Genomic DNA, 21056 nt, shown 5'->3' with positions numbered 1-21056 from the left:
TGTGTGTGTGTGTGTGTGTGTGTGTGTGTGTGTGTGTGTGTGTGTGTTAGGTGTGCATGCTGTGGAGGCCAGAGGTCAACAACGGGTGCCTTCCTCCTTCCTCATCCCTCTCCACCTTACTCTTTGAGACGGGGTATCTCACGGAGCCTGGCGCCTACCGCTTCACCCAGCCCAGTGGTTCTTCCTAACGCTCCGACCCTTTAACACAGTTCTTCCTGCTGCGGCGACCCCCAACCGTAAAATTATTTCATTGCTATTTCCTAGCTGTAATTTTGCTACTGCTATGAACCATGAAATATCTGACAGGCAGGATATCTGATGCCGCAACCCACAGGTGGAGAACAGCTGATCTAGACTAACTAACCAGAGGGCTTCAGTGATACGCCTGTCACTGCTTCTCCAGCCCAATATTGTTTATTATTTATTATTATTATTTATTTCGCACTAGGTAGAGTGCCTATCAGTTCCCGTGGAAGCGCCACACCTGCAGATGCTGGGAGGCGGCTCAGAGCATCAGTCAATCATTTTGTGCCAGTCTGAGTTCCCCCGCACTCCATCCCGCATGCAGGCCCAGAGTAGGCTGCCTTCTCTGGAGAGTTTTCCCAAAAGTCGTAGTATGAGCCCAGCAGGGATTATGTGTACCTGCCGGCTCTGTGTTCACTGGACATTTATTAGCCCCGCCCTCCGCAGTGTACGTGAACCAGCTAGAGACAGCAGCGCTGCGCTCTTGCCAGTCCTGGCTTCCCTCAGTCTGTTTGGGGTCCCCGCCTGCCCGCAACAGGCTCTCTGTTGCCTGCCGGCATGCCCAAGAGTCTCTCTTAGAGAGACGCCTAGAAGACTGCTTTTGACCCGGGAATTCTTGGGCTTTAAGCTTGGGTCTTAATCGTCCACGCTGGGGGCCAATTTTTTGTAGAAATGTTACTAGTGTTTACTATTAATACATAAAATTATCACGGCGGTTATTATTTGATCCGCTTTTATATACATAGAAATACACAGACACCTGTTATATTTTTGATATACCTTAACCACTGGAACTTGGCAGAAACTAGCCCCCTAAGTTATCTTGTCTAATCCCGCCAAAATCCCCCAGATACTTGCACATGTTTTCCACCTGCGGTTGCGTCTCTCCAATCTCTCATCTTCAGAGCAAGCTCCACCCGGACATGTGCTGCTAGTTCTGTCCTGCTAGTTCGTGCTTCACCCGTGGCGACTCCTCTCCTCTTGCCCCTCTCCACCTCTCTCCAGTGATCCTTCTGTCCTCCAAGCCCACCAACCTTAGCTCTGCATGCCTCCCTCATGCCTAGCCTGGGTGTACACCTTTTTACTGGCCAATCAGGGATAATTTGGAAGCGGGGTTACACAGCATCACTTGGTGCCCATGAGCATTTTCTCAAAGAACTTGGGGAGCAAACAATTAACATAATAGCTCCAGACTCGAAACACAGGTGCCCTGGATGTAGCAAATTAAAAATAAAATTGGGCTCTATATTTATTATTATTATTAGCCCTATGATTATCATGGCAGTATTATGTAACCTGCTATCACAAATAAAAAGACACGGACACCTGTTGGATTTATAGCTGCCTTGTTTACCTTGGGCCGGACAGATATTCCTACCTACGCTGTCTGAATCACCACACCATCCATCTCCCAGCCCCCATCCAATTCCATCCTCCTTAACCATCCTGTCTTCCATCCATAATCTTATAAATACTTGCTTTTATTCCCTATCTGGGTCTTTTCAAGTCATTGGTGGAGCCCTTCCTCCCCACCCCACATACCTTCTTCTCAAGGCTAACCCATTCTTGTATCCTCCCTCTTCCCTTCTTCCCCTCTTCCTGTCCCTCATCTCCCATGATCCTCTCTGTCCTCCAAAGCTGGAAACCTTAGCCAAGCCTACCCCATTCTGCCCTGCCCAGGTATAGGCTGTTTAATCAACCAATCAGATATGTCTTAGGCAGGTTTACAAAACAAAGGTAGGTGTAACCAGATCTTAAGGGTCAGTAACACACATCAGAGCGACCGCCAACATGCCCTGCACTGGCTTTTTTTTTTTTTAATGGATCATGGGAAATATGAACTTGGGTCCTCAGTCTTCACACTGGTACCGCAAGCACGTTACCAATGGAGCTTATCTCCCAGGCCCAAAGGTTAACTTGCTCTTTCCAAGAGTTATTTTTTACTCTGTGGGTATGCATGCTTTGCCTGTGTGAATGTATGTGCACAGCGTGTTTCATTTCTGTGGAGGTCAGAAGATGGTATCAGAGCCCCTGGAACTGAAAACACAAGATGGTTGTGAGCTAGGATGCTGGTCCTCTGTAAGGGCAGCCAGTATCTTAACCACTGAGCATCTTTCCAGCTGCAATTATTGGTTAACTGGCATCATGGTCATCATCATCACCACCATCACCATCACCTTTAGCTCCTTTTCTGCTGTCTCTCCTCCTTGTTGGGGTCCTTACTGGTTCTCTCGAGGTCCCTCTCCTTTACTGTCTTTGGGAGGTCCCATGATACAGTCTGAAGGAGATGTGGGAGGGATGCAGAGATCGGTGTCTATTTTCCTATGAGCTCTCCTTGTGCACTAGTTTCATTTCTTGCCTTTCAGGAGATTCGAAGCCTTGCTTCACACCGGGAAAAGCCCCACTTGTGAGCTGCTGTTTGACTGGGGCACCACAAACTGCACAGTCGGTGACCTTGTGGATCTTCTGGTCCAGACCGAGCTTTTTGCCCCTGCTACGCTCCTGCTGCCAGGTAAACTGGGTGTGACCAGAGTGCCGGCGGCTGGCTTTGGGTGACGAATGGAATGGCAAAAGTAGAAGTGTTTCTTTTCACTCTTCCATGTAACGAGCAAACCCGACGTTTGAGTCCCTTTGGTTCTTTCAGCCGTTCCTGGCTTTTAGCCGTTCTAGATGCCGGATGTTCTGGAGCACGCTACTAAATTGGTGGCTGCTTAGGGATCATTTTAACCCCATCGTAGTCATGTAGTTTACTTAAAGGGATGAAGAACATAGGGTGATAACTCAGGCAGACAGAGTGCTGGAGAAGGAGCTGAGAAGTCTACATCGGGATGAGCAGGCAGCAGGAAAAGAGAGACAGACAGACAGACTGGGCTGGCTTGAGCATCTGAGACCTCAAAGCCCGCCCCCAGTGACACACTTCCTAACAGTGCCGCACTCCCTGTGAGCCCATGGAGGCCATTTTCATTCAAACCACCACACTGGTTTTTGTTTTTGTTTTTCACAAAGACTTTTTTTCTTACACCGAAACTAATTACATCTTCTTGTTTGGCAGATGCTGTTCCCCAGACTATCACCAATATACCTTCCGGAGAAGCGGTAACAGTGGCACAGACACATGGGCCTTGCTGTGGGAAGGACAGGACATCTGTGATGCCAAAGCAAGAGCAAAGCTGTGTGCCACCCGACTCCTCACGTCCAGACAGTAAAAGCTCAGAATTCAGCGATACTCGTACGTACTGTTGCCTATTCCTTCTGGCTGGTGGATTTGCCATTACGGGACTGAAAGTAAGCCTCTCTGTGTGTACGGGGCAGAGGCACATTGGCAGCACCCTTTGTTGTTCATTTTGCTTTAGTAAGTACCATCTTCATTGCGTCTGCTACTGTTTTTCCGTGACTGTGGGACATACATAATAACTAAGAAAACAAGTCAGTGTGGTGATGCACGCCTGTGCTCCCAGCATGTGCAAGGCAGGGTCAGGAGGGGCAGGAGTTCGAGGCCAGCCAGGTCTGAATGACACCCTACCTCAAAACTAAATATATAAATAAAATAATTTTTGAATGTGACCAAAGTTTTTGGGGGAGTAGACTGGACTTTATCAAGTAAGTATTTTGGGTGGCAATTGAGTGTTCGATACAAAATAACCAAGTGCAATTGTCATAATAAAGGTTATGTAGTCTGTAGTTTATGTGAGTGTATGTGAGTGTGTGTGTGTGTGTGTGTGTGTGTGTTTGTGTGTCATCTCCAAATTGAGAAAATGTCACAATTCCTTTTCTAACACACCTTTTTCCTGTTCTGTTCATGCTACAGGTTTTCACAGTTTCTCATTTTATGAGCTGAAGAGTATCACAAATAACTTTGATGAGCGACCCGTGTCTGTCGGTGGCAACAGAATGGGGGAGGGGGGATTCGGAGTGGTGTACAAGGGCTGTGTGGACAACACACCTGTGGCAGTGAAGAAGCTCGGAGCAGTAAGTTACCTTCCTTCCTCCCATCAGAACGAGCCACCAGTTACCTTCCCGGGCTCTGTTATCTCAGCACTTAGTCTCCTTAAGTGGACCCATCCTAAGCCCGTACCTCTTACCACGTAAGAATAATCTGTCCAGCCTATCCCTAGAAAAGTGTTTACGGGCACAGACATAGAACCACGTTTGTGACTGTGACAGATTCACAAGATGAACTCTAAAGAGGCCTTGTACCACAGTGCCTTGTACATAACCTAGATTAAAGATGAGAAATAAGAAAACGTTATCTGAATACTTCGGTATGACCCTGTCCCATGTGAAAATGCAATTTAGATGCCAGCGAGATGTCTCAGTAGGTAACAGCGCTTGCCACGAAGCCTGATAATCTGAATTTGATCCCCAGGACCCACCAGATAGAAGAATAGAATTGACTCCTACAAACTGTCCTCTGGCCTCCACGTGTTCAGCAGTGTTCATCCACACTCGCACATACACACTAAATAAATGTAATTTAAAAATAGTATGTAGATATTTCTGAGACAGATTTTCTCTGTGTAGCTCTGGCTGTCCTGGAACTCACTCTGTAGACCAGGCTGGCCTCAAACTCACAGACATCCGCCTGCCTCTGCCTCCTGAGTGCTGGGATTAAAAGGTGTGTGCCACCGTAGCCGGCAAAAATAGTATTTTTTAAAATGCACCCTATGAAAAAGGAGTTTCCTTGCCTGTCCTTTGTTCCCTTTCTATAATGGATTTTACCTTTATTTATTGATTAATTATGTTATCAAGATGTTGTTATATCTTAAAAATATTGTGTATGTCACATATGGATTTATGTTGGATTTATGTTGCAGGTTCTTTCATAGGATTTGATTCTCTTTTCTCTTCACATTTGCTTTCATTTTGTTACACAGAAAATTTTAAATTTTCTCTGTGATGAAAGTTTGTTTCTCTCTTGGTTTCTACTATAGCCCAAAATGGTTTATAATTTTTTTTTCCTTTCAATGAAAAAAAAAGGGGGGGGGGACCTTGGGCAAATCACTTGTATTTCTAGATGTCAATAAGAGAATAGGGCCTTGTGGGGAGCAAGTTTACCACTGTATGAATGAGTATCCTTGACATAAGAATGGCCATGCATCTCAGGCTCATGTGAAGGGCAAGGCCTTCCTCTAGTCAGGGTATGGGTGTTGACAAACCCTTTAGCTGAAACCAGTACATGTAAAAGGTCCCAGCCTCTGTTTCCTCATCCCAGGTGAGTGCAGTCTGAGGCTCCTCCCCTACAGAGACCCCTGCTGAGATCAGCTCACCTGCATCCTAGGTCTTGCTATGCATAAAAAACACTGAGTATCTGGGTTGCTGGTACGGCTCCATCTTATCACATGGACCACCTGATCCCAGCTTTATGTTACTTATGTCTGTCTGTCCACCTTAATCTCCTGCAACATCCTGGCAGATTGCCAGAAACCAGCCATGCAGACTGTGGCAAGACTATCATCATAATTATTATTATCATCATCATAATTATTATGATGATGATGATCATTAGGTTTTGGTTTTTGGTTTCTCGAGACAGGGTTTCTCTGTGCAGCCATGGCTGTCCTGGACTTGCTTGTTAGACCAGGCTGGCCTCGAACTCACAGAGATCTGCCTGCCTCTGCCTCCCCAAGTGCTGGGATTACAGGCGTGCATGTGACACCATGCCTGGCTAAGACATTATGCATATTGCTGTGCTGTTATTGAACCCAGGGCCTTGCATATATTAGGCCGGCGCGTTACCACTGAGCTGCATCCCGGCCCTCTTTTAATGTCCCATTGGAGCAGAGACCGAGTTGCACAGGCCACCTTACAACTCTCACTCTAAGCCAGGCAAGCCTTGAACTTGAAGTTCTCTGGCCTCAGCCTCCCAGGTTCTGGAGCCACAGTCCTACACCACCAGACCTGGTTTACCATGTGATTTTAAAGTAACCAAATCAGCAGGAGACTTTTTCTCAAGCCCCCTTCCAGCTGTAGGAGCCATGAGGTGATTGTATCGTGTTACAGTATATATTTTTATTTTCATAGATGGTCGAAATCAGCACTGAAGAATTAAAACAACAGTTTGATCAAGAAATTAAAGTAATGGCAAAGTAAGTATTGATTTTCCAGTGTGGCGGGAGCAAGAGCATGGTATAAGGCAAAGGACCTGGTTTCTCGATAAAGTTCAGATTCAAGTGTGCAAAGATACAGGGTTGAGACTAGCACTATTGGTTCTCCAATAGTGCTAATTACGATCACATAATTATACGATCACATAAGCCTGCAGATTGAAAGCAGTCAGTTGTTTTAAATCACAACAAAGTTACATAGGATTTGAAGTAATTTTTATTATCAGGTTTTCTATTCCCAGAATTCTTGAAAGAATGATGGTACACTCCTGTAATACTGGGAGGTTGAGGTAGGAGGGTGGTGAGTTCAAGGGCAACCTGTACTATATCGCAAGTTCCAAGACAGCCTGAGCTATACAAAGACTGTGTCAAAGAAAGAAAGAAACAAAGAAACAAGGAAAGGGAGAAAGGAAGAAAGGAAAAGAAAACTATGAAGTAACAGCCTTCGGAGAAGTTAAAACTTAGAGAAAACTAAGGAAATGTTATATGCAAAAGTGTTGGGAATAGATTGATGTAGAATGACCTAGTCCAGGTTTCTTGGGCCTCTGCCCATTATGCAGTGAAATGCCAACAAACTGTGAAGGTTCATGAGACAGAGCAGGTGAGCCACCACCCACCTTATGGATAATAGAAACTCAACAAATATTAAAAATGACTCGTATTTAAAATATGCAAACTTGGTGAAAATGGAAAATTTATTCATTTAACTTACACTCCTCAGGGTATTTCTCACAATAGAAGTCTGATTTTGTACAAAAGTATACAGAATTGTAGATGGCTTGGAATGAGCAAAAAGTAATGGAGCATCTCTCATGTGCCATGTGTGCATCGGAGCCCTCACAGTTATTAATTCTCACAACATGTATGTTGTACGATATTGTTACACGTTAGTACCATGCTCTGTATGCAGGGAAGCCTGAAGGTGAGTTAATCAACATGCTATGTGCCGCATGTCCAGCAGGTGGCAGCACTGCATTTTTGGCTGAGGCCAGCACCTCTGTTATGCCTTGGCTTTTGTACTCATTTCTCTCAGGTGTGCAAAAACTAAGATTGTAGACAAGCATGTGGTTAAAGATCATAAATAATAAAAGTTAAACGTGACTGAATATGGTTCCTACAAAGCAGTGTTGCCCGATGGAGTTTTGTTACTTTAGAGGATTCATCCATGTTACAAGTTTCCAGATCTTGAAAATGCTCCCAACAAAGATGGGCATCAGGCAGCCTCTCGTCCTGAACTAACCTGTCTCAGGTTCCGCTGATCTGATCAGGCTGGGACTGGCGAAGCCGGGAGAGGTTTGCTTCTGTTGCAGAGCGGCATCGCTGAAACAGGAACCGTTTGCAGAAAAGAATCAACAATTTCAGTGAGCGTGTTAGCAGGGTCTGAGCACGTCATATTGCATAGGACATGTATGTATGTAGATATTTAGATACAGGCAGATATCTCCTTGATCCTTCTGCTAAAACTCCTAGAAATGTTTGTCATAACAGTTTTGCACGGGGCCTGTCTCGCCACAGGTGTCAGCATGAGAACCTCGTGGAGCTCCTTGGCTTCTCCAGCGACAGCACTGATCTGTGCTTGGTGTATGCCTACATGCCCAACGGCTCCTTGCTAGACAGACTGTCCTGCCTGGTAAGACAGCAGACCGTCTCATCGTCTGCTTCTATGTTGGATTGTGAATTATCACGTTTGGTCGGGATCACTTAAACCACATTAAGTTTAATATTTTCTTGTTCTGCAAAATAATGTGGTTGATGTGTTGGCAGCTATTGCAAATTTAAGATGGGAAAGCGTCAGTCAAGGCTAGATGCTGAAGATGTTCTCCTGTATTGTTGTCTTCAAATAAGGAATGCAGAACTTTAATCTTACTTGAGATTTAATTTTTGCAAACTTTAAAAATTGTAATCCTACATTCTTAGTGATAAATCCCTTTCATCAGTTGACCACAAAAAAAAAAAAAATACTGTTATGTCTTTTCTATGGGTTTTTTTTTTTTCCACCTAAACGTTGTTTAAAATCAGTTTGTTTCTTCAAAAGGATGGTACTCCACCGCTTTCTTGGCACATGAGATGCAAGATTGCTCAGGGTGCAGCCAATGGCATCAGGTTTTTACATGAAAATCATCACATTCATAGAGATATTAAAAGGTAAATCTACTATGAGGAAGCTTTTGAAAGCCATCTTTAAAGAACACTTTTCTTCCCCACTTTCCCTTCACTCTTTGTGTGTGTGTCTTAGCGCACAGTGGCTGGAGTCTCCCTCATCACTGGAAAGCTCTTTGCACTGCAGCCACCTACAATCTCCAGTGTTCCAAGCCCTCTGACCTACTTTTCCTTGGGGAGATCAGGTTCTTTCTTGGTTTTTGGATCACTGCTCTTTCCTGAATCACTTTCATCCTCCAAGGATATTTTTCAGTCCTCTCCATTCTTAAGTTATTTACCTAGTTAAATATTTACCTGCTCTGTGCTAGACACGGTACATGAGGGGGTTAGCAAATGTAGCTCAAAACAGAGTTCCTCATCAATAAGACAATCACAAAGTAATAGAGTTGTGTTTACTGTAGTGCTAGCATTCGTATAAAGAAGGTTTAAGCTGGGCCTGAACAGTCAGCAGGAAATAAGGAAGCATAGTTTGAGGGTAGCTATATAGAAGAAAAGGAGAATATTCTGGAAAGAATAAGCTTGTAAGAGGGAATATGAAAGTGTTACAGGAAAGAGTTACAGGAAGTAAAATGATCACAGTGTGACGGATGGGCAGAAAGTGAGGGGTAGAAGTCATGAGAGGAGATGAAATAGATGAGCTGGGACTCAAGTCCCGTACGACCTGGTCGACAAAGGCAAGGGTTTGGTCGTGAAGGTAATGAGATGCTGTTGAAAGCTGTAAGACAACGGCCATCATGTTCAAGTTCTGCGAAACACTTCTGTCGTAAGGAGCAGTTTAAAATCAGAGGTAATTAACAGACTGCTGGAGACAGCCTGGTAGGCAGGGATCATGTGAGCAGATACAAGCAACTGTGTAAGAGATAAACAAGACGTGTTTCTGTCTTAGCTCTCCAGGGTTCAGGAAGACAGGAGTGTCGGTAATGGCCTTTGAACTTACAGCGTCCACAGCTGCCTTCTGGGAATGACTGTGACGTGACTCACTCGTATAGAAAGGACTGGAAGAGGCCCAGGTCAGGGTGTGCTTAGGAGAGGTGCACATGCTGTGTTTGCAATTCTTTTAAGACTTGGAAGTGGAGAGGCCGAGCAGACAGTATGACATATCGATCTGTAAGTAGAAGTCTGAGCTGAAGATACCAATGTGTAACCTGGGGATTGAAGAGTTATCATGCAATTAAGGAAAGATACAGCGTAAGGGCCCAGGGTTGAATCCCAAGGACCCCTAAGACAAAATGGCCTAACAAAAGGGAAAGGCCACAAAAGACACCTACAGAAACACAGATGTAGACGAAAGCCTGTATATGGAGTGTACCGGCTCCAAAATCAAGTCAGGAAAGCTTCCAAGAGGGGTGGTCATGATAAAGTTAACCCATTGCATTAATCCCACGCAGGGCAGTCATGTCTGTATGGAGAACTATTTCCACTTAGTCGCTGAGTTTGAAGTCAGGTTGTACAGAGGAGGAGGTGGGAGTTAGAAAACCAGGAGTGAAATAGAAACAAGCGTTTTGTGACATTTTGATACTAAGCATGATATCTGAGATTTAGGAAACCCTTACGATGGCCACAACTAATCCCTGCATATGTATACATAGCAAAGAGAAGGGCCTAGGATAAGAGGAAACAGATACAATAGAGAAAAATAAGACCGTTTATAAGCTAAAGCTGTGGAGAATGCAAGGAGCCACACAGACGAGGGGGCTGGTTCGGAGAGCGGCCACGCCCTGTGTCTTACGTGCTGGGATTTCGCTCACTGTCTTCCGTTCTTCCTGTTGTACACCACGCCGTTGCAACGGTCCATTGGGTGTGCCTGCAGATTTTCACTTCCCGTCTATCCCCAGCATTTTGCCTGTTTAGACGTTTGCTAACTTTCATCTTTAGTTCAAGCCCTCATTCTCAATCAAGGTAGCTTGTACTAGGCCTAAGCCATTCACCACCACAACGTCAGGTCGAGGTCCTAAGAGGCTTGTTTGATAACACGGTCACCCATCCTGAAAGCTGAGTGGTGGCCTGGTGCTCAAGGGCAAAGTCCAGGTTCCTCCTGTGCTCCATGCACACTGGTTCCCTGAGTGATCATGACGCTGGCTGTTCTGTGCTTTCACCATCTTGTACATGTTCATCCACTCACCTGTCTGTCTTCTCTCATAGGACCTTCCTCCTCTAAGAGCCTTTAACACTATAAACACGCTTCTCCCCTCCTCAGTTCACCTAATCAGAATTATTCTCTCAGCATTTTGCACCAATATGACCATCATGTAGTCTTCATTGATCTTTAAAAAGTATCCATATGTCTTTGTCACAAATAAGATCTGTGATTCCCCCTCATGTAAAGCATTCAGCTTAAATCCTATGAACTGTAGGAACTCCCAGTAAGACAATACGTACAAACGAATAAATGGATGAAGATCCATTTAGCTGTATATGATCCTTCTTTAAGATTCCAGGGGGTACACTGGGCTTGCTGGCATAGCAAAGGCAGGCAGATCTCTGTGAGTTCAAGGACAGCCAGAGTTACATATGTATTTCACTATTCTAGGAAATACAGAAGAAGGACAGGTGAAAGACAAAAATGTCAGTGCTTTAGTTGGAAGTTTGAAAAATGTTAGGAAAGGAGTTAAGAAGGTATGTTGGGCTGGAGAGAGGGCTTAGTGGTTAAGAGCACTGGCTGTTCTTCCTAAAGGACCCAGGTTCAAGTCCCAGCACCCACATGGCAGTATATAACGGTCTGTGATTTCAGTTCCTGGAGATTCGACATCCTTACACAGACATACATGGAGGTAGAACACCAATGTAAATTAAAAAATTTTTTAAAAACCAAACGGTACCTTTGGCTTATTTCAAACCCTGACACAGACAGACAAATACTCACTCATTTCTAGAACCAACCCCAGAGAACTTTGGAACTCAGGAGTTCTCACTAGGGACAGGGTCCAGTAGGGGAAACAGAAGCGGCACCAAACAAAGTTGAGCCATGGTTTCTGAGTCCTCTTTGGCTCAGTAGAGCTGTGGGCTAAGACAGCCCGTGAGGTCTCTCAGTGTGGCTGTGAGGACACAAACTCCCAGCACACAGGAACGGCTCATAGGGGCTGACATGCCTCCAAGCCCCATGTGACTCTCACACGCTGTGGACAAGACTGAACTACCGTGATGGACTACGTAAGTTCTGCAAATATACCCCCTTAGAAATTTCAGTCATCTCCAAAGACCAGGGCTTTTGGCCTAGGGATAGAGCTCAGTAGTAAAGCTGTTGCCCGGCTGGGGTTAGTCACCAGCATTATAAGTGTGTGTGTGTGTGTGTGTGTGTGTGTGTGTGTGTGTGTGTGTGTGTGTGTGTATTCCACTGGAAGGCTTTTTTGCTAGTAATAGCTGTCTGTGGCATACTGAAAAAGTGCCTCCCTTAGAAGAGGAACTTTTATTGTTTTCATTCCTTTAAACACCTCTCTTTAAGATAAGGAAAACAGCAATTTCTCTCTTACTGTCATCTGAATAATTGACTGATTTAAACATGTCTCGGTCTTCTATGCTGCATCTACCAAATGATATAGTTACTATGATGTAACCATATATGTACACATAAATAACTTCTAAGAACTTATTTCAACTCCTAGGCAAGAAAAATGTTTTCTTCCTTCAAATTTAATTTTTTTTCAGTGCAAATATCTTACTAGACAAAGACTTTACTGCCAAAATATCTGACTTTGGGCTTGCACGGGCTTCGGCAAAGTTTGCACAGACCGTCATGACCAGCCGAATTGTGGGCACAACAGCTTATATGGCACCCGAAGCTTTGCGAGGAGAAATAACGCCCAAATCTGACATCTACAGCTTTGGTGTGGTACGCGGTCATTCTCTCTATTGTTTTGCATGTATTTCTTTATAGTATTTGTGTGTGTGTGTGTGTGTGTGTGTGTGTGTGTGTGTGTGTGTGTGTCACAGCATACATATGCCAAGGGCTAGAGGGTAGTTTCTGGGAGTCAGTTCTCTCCTTCCACCATGTTGGTTCTGGGTATCAAACACCAGTCACCAGGCTTGGTGGCAAATGCCTTTTCTTGCTTAGCCGTCTTTCCAACCCACGATTATTCTTTTTAAATTAGAACATTTTAGAAGACACATTTTAGTCCTGTGTCTTCCTATCTCTCTTATATAAAAATAAAAACTATTCGCATTAGCCTGCAGTTACACCAAAAAGCTTATGAGCAATCCCCAATGTAGAAAAGTTTTGAGTTGACTCCTTTTTAGTTACTGCAAGTAAGGATTATCTTACCATGAATTCAGGTGAAGCTTAAACTGACTCACAGCCCAAAGTTAATCATATCACAGAAGGGGTGCTTTCTTCGCTTTCCTTTTTTGTCATGTTTTTATCTAACAGCCAGAGCTGGAGGATGAGGGGCAAGATTAGTAGGGCTTCATCTCCATCTTAGTTTTCCAAATACGTTTCATTGATGGAAACTGAACATAACTCCACCATAAAGTTAAGGCACGGGGCTGTAACATATGGCTGCTGGCTAAAAAATAAGCTTCTCCTGAGAGCCCTGTAAGAGACAAAAGGACTTGGAGTTCCCATCATGCATGGTGAATGGAACTCCTGGGATACCTACAGCTGGTCAGTCCCTGTGCCCCAGGCCAATGGCCAGACAGGAAAGTCCCACTTGCGTGTTCGAGTCCCTGGGCTCACCCCTCATTCCTCTTCCTTTCTACTTGATGTCTCCAGTGTTTTGCTAATGGGTCCTTTTGTCTTCCTAGGTTCTATTAGAGCTGATAACAGGACTTGCGGCCGTGGATGAAAACCGTGACCCTCAGTTACTAGTAACTAATTTTTTTTTTTTTTTGTCAGTCTCCTCTTTCACCTTTGGGGCCTTAGATCTTTGTGGGTAAATCTGGTATGGAGAAATGGCATTCTCCTACAGAAGACGGGCTACGTGTAACAGCTGTAGTAAAAGAGCACAGTGCATTTCCAGTCTTTGGTTTGCTAGGATCTCTTTGTGAAACCTAAAAAGATTATTTGTACATTCTTTGTTCCAGTGTCTTTGTGGGCAAAATGAGAAGAAATCTAGTTTACCTGCAGCTTATTTACCTTCCAGGGTGTAAACAGACTCCAGGTGGTGAGAGTATTTTCAGGTCATCGGGGGGGAAATCATAGTTTTCATTTACATCTGCATAAGAATATAAATGCCAGTAAAAGCTTTTTTATTTCATCATGGAGTGTTTACGTACAGAGTTAAAACACTTCCCTCTTGTACTACCATTCCTAGCCTCTAATTCTGAACATTTGATTGATAATTTAAAAGCAGATGAGTTAAATGGTAACTAAACTATAGATAAATTATGCCATGTCCTTTAAAGTTATATATATGTGTGTGTGTGTGTTTGCGTATCATATATATGTATATTTCTTTATATTTGTAATAAGATATATATGATATACATATGTTTGTCTTATAATATGTAAACATATATCATCTATGAATGTTTCTCACAATTAACAGCTATATTCTTTTTTTCTAATTTGTTTATATGCTCTGATAGAACAAATGGGTATGAACAATAACAGACAATAGATATATACTAGATCATGTCCCAGAACTAGGATTAGACAATCAGAAGGTGACACTTGCTTGTTCAGTCTTGGTGCCAGGGGTGGAGAGACGGCTCAGCAGTCAAGAGCTCATACTACTTTTCCAGAGGGCCAAGTTCAGTTCCCAGCACCCACGTGCGGTGTCTCACAAGTGCCTGTAACCCAGCTCCCGGGGCTGACCTCTGACCTCCACAGGCCCCTGCACACTTGTTCTCACACCCACATAAAGGTGTGGGGCTGTGGTGACAGCCTGTATTTCACCAAACTGAGCTTCCGTTTCAGGCAAGCTTGCCTACCTAAAGCCTACCCACACCTACTACATCCTTCTCCCCTTTAGAACGTGGAAAAGTCACCACCGTAGCTTGAGTCAGAATGAAGCATAGGATCTCTATGAGTCACAGGTTTACACTGCATCATTTAATAGTGAAAGTGTAAAACTCAAGAAACACCGTACCCTAGAGTGTGGTACAGCTACAAAGTCCTAAGATTGAAACGTGCACACAGCTAGGAGGGATCTCTCTCGGCAAGCCTTTTACCATTCCCTGTGTGACCTCACAATCCAGCCATCTTTTGGAAGAGTTTTGAAATGTTCCATTCCATTCCTCACTCATAATCCTTTCTTTAAACACAAGTTTCTTTGAACTATTACAAAATATACCATGAACAGGGTGTCTCAAAGTGACAGAAACATGCTCTCCCAGTACAGGCTGGAAGTCAGGACTCAAGGTTTGGTGAGACCATGAGTCCCTCTTGAGGGTCCAGGGAAGACCGTCCCCTGCCTCTTGCAGGTCCTGGTGGCTTCTGGTAGCCTTGGATTATAGCGCTGTCACCACAGTCTCTGCTGTTGCCAGTCACGTTTTTTTCTGTGTCTTTTCCTTTTTGTCTTATATAGATACATACACTTGTCATTGAAGTTGGAGCTGTTTTATTGCTGTGATAAAACACCATGACCCAGGCACACATCCAGAAGAAAGGGCGCACTGGGGCTTATCTTTCCAGAGTCTTTTATGGCAGAGAGATATGGTAGCAACTGGCCGGAATGGGGGCAGGAATAGGAAACTCAAAACAGAGAGTGAACTCGGAGTAGAGTGAGGCCTTGAGCTCTTGAAGCCCGCCTCCAATGACATACTTCCTCCAGCAAGGCCACACCCCCAATCCTTCCTATGATGGGAACACGCCCAAAATGACCTTCATTCCAGAAATCTACAAAGACCATTTTTCCATATAGGGTCATATTTACAGACTCCAGGAACCAGGATGTAGACACGCACACATGCACAGTTCTGAGGCCACCACTCAACCGACCACTCAACACACAGCACCATCCCCTCATTCATCTCCCACTCTCCCACTCTTTCTCTTTGATCCATCAGTCTGGGTCATGGTGGATAAAGACGGGGTGTCTGGATCCAGAAGGTGGAGTTGCATTTTCAGAAATGCATCAAGAAGCTGATGACACAGGACTGACAAATGCTGCCAGTAAGAATGCAAGCAGTTAGCTCATCACAGAGAGACGAGAATCATAAAGCAGATGGGTAGGCATACACGGGAATAAAACCAGTAAATCTGCAATGTGTGTGTGTGCATATCTTTCCTTATCTAACATTTGTCCTGTGTGGCTTCAATTCCTGATGAGGTTATAAAAAAATTTTTTAGAAGTCAGATGAATTTAAATAATTTCAATGTATATTCTGATTGCTTTTCATCTTGAAGCTTCTAACCACATTTTCATGCCCATTTTTAAAGCTGGATATTAAAGATGAAATTGAAGATGAAGAAAAGACGATTGAAGACTACACGGACAAGAAGATGAACGACGTGGACCCTGCTTCCGTCGAGGCCATGTACTCCGCTGCTAGTCAGTGTCTGCAGGAAAAGAAAAATAAGAGGCCGGACATTACCAAGGTACGCACTGTGATGTCCGCGTCTACAGCGAAGGGGGGTAGGGCTGCTATCCTTTACCGGGTATACATGTCAAAGCATCTGTGAAACGTGATTCTTTTGTTCTCTTTTTTTTTGAAAGGTTCAGCAACTGCTCCAAGAAATGTCTCCTTAAAACTAATAAAACAGGACTTCATTTGTTAAATGTATATTTATATATACACAGCTCTGGAACCACGCACCACCGCCACCACCTTTCTTTTTTTTCCTACTTCTTGTGATCCTGGAGATCAAACAAGTGCTTGGACACGAAGCTACATCCCCAGCCTGTGTTTTGGTTTTGGTTTTCCTGAATGTTCTCTGTCTTCAGCGAGGCAGCATGGTGCAGCGTAGTGGTCAGTTCATGGGGGTGCTGACACACAGCAAAAGTGTCAGGTAACATGGTAGCACCCTCAAAGCCACAATCACCAACTACAACAACTGCAAGATTTGGCAAAACAGCACTGGGCTGAAGGGTACAGAGACCCTAGGTTTGGGGTCTTTTTGCAGGGGGAGATGTTTGGGTTTTTTGAAACAGAGTTTCTCTGTGTTAGGGTAACCGAAACCTTGGATGTCCCAGAACTGTCACTGTAGACCAGGCTGGCCTTGAACTCAGAGATCTGCCTGCCTCTGCCTCCTGAACACTGGGATCAAAGGTGTGCACCACCACCATCCAGCCAGAGCCCCTGAAGCTCAGCACACCTCACTAACTTCCTGTAAAGCATTGGTCCAGCTCTTAGCTACCTTAAGTCTTGGATCTGGCTTTTGTTTTGGGCTATGAACACCATGCTCCTGTAAGTAACCTCTCACCTTCCTATCGCCCTAATTAAACTTACCACCAATGTCAACATGTGTAGAATCAATTGATTGGTTTGTTACCAGTGTCCAACCTTGAACAAATCGATGTTTGCTTGCCTCCTCAAGAAAAACTCACACACTTGGTACGATACATGGGGCATGTCAGAACCAAGGATGAGCTTAGGGGTGGTGTTTACACTGTCTGCTGTGGCAGATGAGACAAGCCATTGAAGCTAAGCTGTCCGAGGATGCAGCGTCCAAGGGGACCATCCTGCTGTCACCCTCCTGCATGTGGCAGGAATGGCAGGCTCTCTCGCTGCAGTGGAGGCTCCATTGTTCCTGCCTTGGGTGAAAAGACATGTCTGGCACAACAGACCTGCTCCATCTGCAGGCGGAGTGTCTGTGAGCCAAGCTCCAGAGAGGGCATCTTCCTCTATCGGCATGCAGTGCAGGCCTCCTTCCTGATTCAGCTGCTCAATACTACAGTCCTTGAAAGTAGCACAGGTGGGATGGGGTCCTCAGCACCCTGTGGCATCGGTACAACATGCCATTGAAGCTGAGCTGTCTGTCCAGAACGAACTTGCCTGTTTAAAAGGGGGCTTAGAATGAGAAAAAACAAAACAAAAAAAAAAACACAGATGCTATCTGTCCTCTGTATTATCCTCTGAGTTGGCAGGTAAAATGAAAGGAAAAAAATGAGACCAGGATTGGTCGCACATTCCCTTTAATCTCAAGCAATCTCTCTCTCTTTTTGTGTGTGTGTTTGTGCGTATGTATGTCTCTCTGTCTGTCTCTGTTTCTGTGTGTGTGTGTCTATCTCTGCCTCTCTGTGTGTCTCTCATCTCTCAAAAAAGTGGTCTGGCAGTACAGGATTTTAAAAATCTCTTACATTTGAAGAGACTAGAACTTTTGCTGGACCCCACAGCCAGTTAATAATATACCTTGAGGTCACTTAAGACGGATATCCTACTGTGTACCCAGCTTCTTTGTTTAACCTGCCTTTAAAGGAACAATGCAGTAATCAACCTTACTTGCCACGGAGTAACTTATTTCCCACATAGCCAACTTTTACAACCACAGCTAATGAATGTGTAATCTTTTATGTATTCTTCCATGCCCCTGACCCAGGCGTAATATGTGTGTGCTTTGTGTGTGTCATGCTAATCATTTACTGAAAACAGCCAACATAGGTTGAAAGCAGTCTTATAAAATGAATACACCCATAATCTCTGAAGACAACTCATGGGCATTGCTTGAAAAAAATGCCCATATATGTAAAACTGTTTGTTATCTAGGTCAGTTGGAGTCAGTTGAAGTCAGTGACTTAATTACTTGTAAAACTGTTAAATATTTCTGTAAAATGCCCCTCATTCCTTCCCCATGTGATGCTGTCTATGCCCTTTGGTCTTTGTTAGAGATAGCCACATAGACATACACAGATGCACAAACATAGTATTTAGGCAGACACAGATTCAGACTCAATACTACCAACAGACAGGGATGAGGGAAGAAACAAGACAGTAAAGTAGACAATTCACATCTGGGCTCACTGTTGGTTAAATGACACCAAAGGGAAGTGCTGTATTGATTTCTATCCTTAATGCAATACAAGCACATTATTGGTAACGGAACTCATCATTTAGTGCTTTCTATCTGACACAAGATGGACCTGGTAGCTTGCTATTTCATATATCGGAGGGGGGGCTTAAAGAAAATAAAATTTATATGTATGCTAAGTAGTCCACCCTGGAATCCCCAATCTTGGAATCCGTAGGGAGAACTTGACAATGAGGAGGAGTAAAGAATGGAAGACATCCCTCAAGCACGATCTTTAATACAGAGGAAGGAAAAATGTCTGTGGTGCTTGGGGGCCTTAATAATGGCCCAGTATGATAATCATGGAATATTGTGCCATTAAACTGCTTGAATCAGGAGAGGCTTTTAAACGAGAAATTACAGCCTTGCTCATCAGGTTGTAAAACAATGGTGCAGATGGGATTAGGGTGTTGGGGAAGCAGGAAAGTTAATATAACCAGGGATCCCTCCTTAAGACAAAAGCTAAGTCACCTGAGACGATGGGTGAACTCAGTTTCTGATGGGTGGCTCACAGGACCTATCACAGGTACTTAGTTTTCTCCAGCTGAGGCTCCCCTGACTGTGGACTAATGGACAGCGGAGGAAAGATGGATGTTACAGAAATAATTAAGCACGAGAAAGGCAGTGTCGCAGGCTTGGTCATTGTACCTTGGTCATTGTCCTCTTCCTTAAGGAGACTTAAGGAAGGCTGACCCAGCAGTTACCTTGGGACTAGCACAGGCTCTAATGGCTCCATTGAGCCTGTTGTGAGGTGTGGCCTTAGGAAGAAGAGCCTCTGGCAGGTCTGGATGGTGTAGATTGATGTGTAAGCAATTTCATCAAGTACTACAGCAATCATGAGGGGTGATTTAAAAAAATCATACAAGGGACCTGTGTGGGAACACTGGAAAGCAAATTTGAGGCAATATTAGTGTCAAGCCAGAGTTCCTAAGTTAAAAATGATAGCAAAGACCAGTGCCTTTGAGCCTCTGGAAGGCTTTAAGGCCCAAAAGCAGAAGTTTAATTAATATGCAAATGTCTGAAGAACAGGTGAAGAAGACTGTTTGTCCTCAGGGTCATAATTTCCCATCCACCCCCAACCAGAATAAGCTACATGCCGTCCACTCCCGAGACACAGTATGCTGGGACTGGAAAGCGTTACCCAACCTACAGACCTCCCAGTAGCCAGATGCAGCCAATGGAGAGACAGCAACCAGTCACGATCAGAGAAGATCACATCTGTGGAGATTGTTGGTCATGGCAGGTGTGGTGTGGTTGTGCTTCCTGTAGGCCCTGGCTCAGTCCAAGCAACAGGAGCCTGCCCAAGCCCCACTGAGCCCATTGCAGGTGGGGAAATGTGTTTCATCCCTGCAGTAGCAACCCAGCATGAGGAAAAGCGGCAACTCACAACAAATGATTGTGGATAGTGGCGGGTAACTAAGAAAGTCTCTCCTAGTCTCACAGCTGTACCCAGCACTGGGCTTTTGAGGGACTTTTGAGAAAACAACTGATAGGAAAAAAAATGAAAAATTTCATGGTATCGTGGAACACACTTCTATTTTTTCCTTAGTATTCCAGTAGCTACTGACTTCTGAAATCAACTGGCAATTGGTTGGCCTGGCGGGTAGTGGGCCTTTAGAGGTTGTGCCACCCTTTGAATAAAAGGCTTCATCTCACAGGTCAGGTAATGCTACATTCTGTAGGTTTTAGAGGTTTAGAAAGGCATCTGAGAGGGCTGGGGAGAGATGGCCCAGTAGTTATGCTCTTGCAGAGGACCCAAATCCAGTTCCCAGCATCCATGTCAAGTAATCTACAAACCATCACCCGGAACCCCAGTTCCGGTGGGATTTGATGCCTCTGGCCTCTGAGGGCGCTTGTAATCACATGTGTGTACCCATGCCCACACACAGACATAGTTAAAAATGAAACAGATGTTTTAGAAAAAGAAGAGGCTTCTGAAACACATCCAGTTCACACAAGGTGTGAGGGCCGTGTGCAACGGGGAAATTCTTGAGAACTTTATGATTGGGTAAAGCACAGAGGTCCTACAACACGGGAAAGAAAGCAACCAATCAGTCCTCCAACAGCTGGTGCCTGTCACTGTCAAAATGAAGCTCAGAGTTTGAACAGAGGTCCCTTGTTTGGTAGAAATGAATACTCCTAGAAGCCAGAAGTTTAGTGAAAGTTCCAGGGCTGAGGCAGGGCACTTCCTGAGTTGTTGGCCACAGGAATGCTCTCCATCCCTGTATAAGGCTCTCTTCACTGTTGTTAAGTAGGTTGTTCACCAGAACTAGATGACAAGACCCAGTACTAATACTAAAAACACCACACACTTTCTTGTGGGACATTTAGAGATGAAGCTTCTCACCTGCTAGCTAGCTTTCAGGGTGCTGAAAGGGGGTTGAGCCGGCTGCTGGGGAAAGACTGTCCGCAGGCGTTCTACTCAGAGGTGATCCCTGTGCTACCCTGCAGACTCTTCAGGCAAGATGTGACCGCTCTCGCAATAGTGGCACAATTGTTATGGATACTACCAACTGCTTTGTGACCAGCCTACTTCCTAGGAGGCGATTCATATCAAGTACTGTAACACTGGCTGGCCAAAAGCCTTTGGATAATGAAGTCATGGGTCCTATTGGGAAATTCTTTTATTGTTTGGGTAAACAGATATGTACCTGCCAGATTTGACT

The 21056-nt window shown here is 44.5% G+C and overlaps 1 protein-coding gene across 2 annotated transcripts in view; it reads left to right on the top strand.

Moving 5' to 3' along the window:
- The window catches only part of Irak4 (interleukin 1 receptor associated kinase 4), a 24082-nt gene extending 7238 nt beyond the window's left edge, over window positions 1-16844 (top strand). The window contains exons 3-12 of one of the 2 annotated variants that reach the window (XM_055626953.1): window positions 2610-2755; window positions 3296-3472; window positions 4052-4212; window positions 6265-6329; window positions 7863-7977; window positions 8383-8492; window positions 12153-12336; window positions 13245-13307; window positions 15823-15981; window positions 16100-16844. In XM_055626953.1, the coding sequence (XP_055482928.1) occupies window positions 2610-2755; window positions 3296-3472; window positions 4052-4212; window positions 6265-6329; window positions 7863-7977; window positions 8383-8492; window positions 12153-12336; window positions 13245-13307; window positions 15823-15981; window positions 16100-16132 (1213 nt within the window). In that variant the 3' untranslated portion in view covers window positions 16133-16844. Of the gene's footprint in view, window positions 1-2609; window positions 2756-3295; window positions 3473-3495; window positions 3596-4051; window positions 4213-6264; window positions 6330-7862; window positions 7978-8382; window positions 8493-12152; window positions 12337-13244; window positions 13308-15822; window positions 15982-16099 lie in introns of those variants that run through there. The other variant, XM_055626954.1, reaches the window with a different exon arrangement.
- Window positions 16845-21056: the final 4212 nt, after the last annotated feature.

Source organism: Psammomys obesus, unplaced genomic scaffold (genome assembly GCF_907164565.1).
Source record: "Psammomys obesus unplaced genomic scaffold, mPsaObe1.curated_primary_1811, whole genome shotgun sequence".
Classification (NCBI taxonomy): Eukaryota; Metazoa; Chordata; class Mammalia; order Rodentia; family Muridae; genus Psammomys; species Psammomys obesus.
This window is presented reverse-complemented; position numbering and strand designations above follow the sequence as displayed.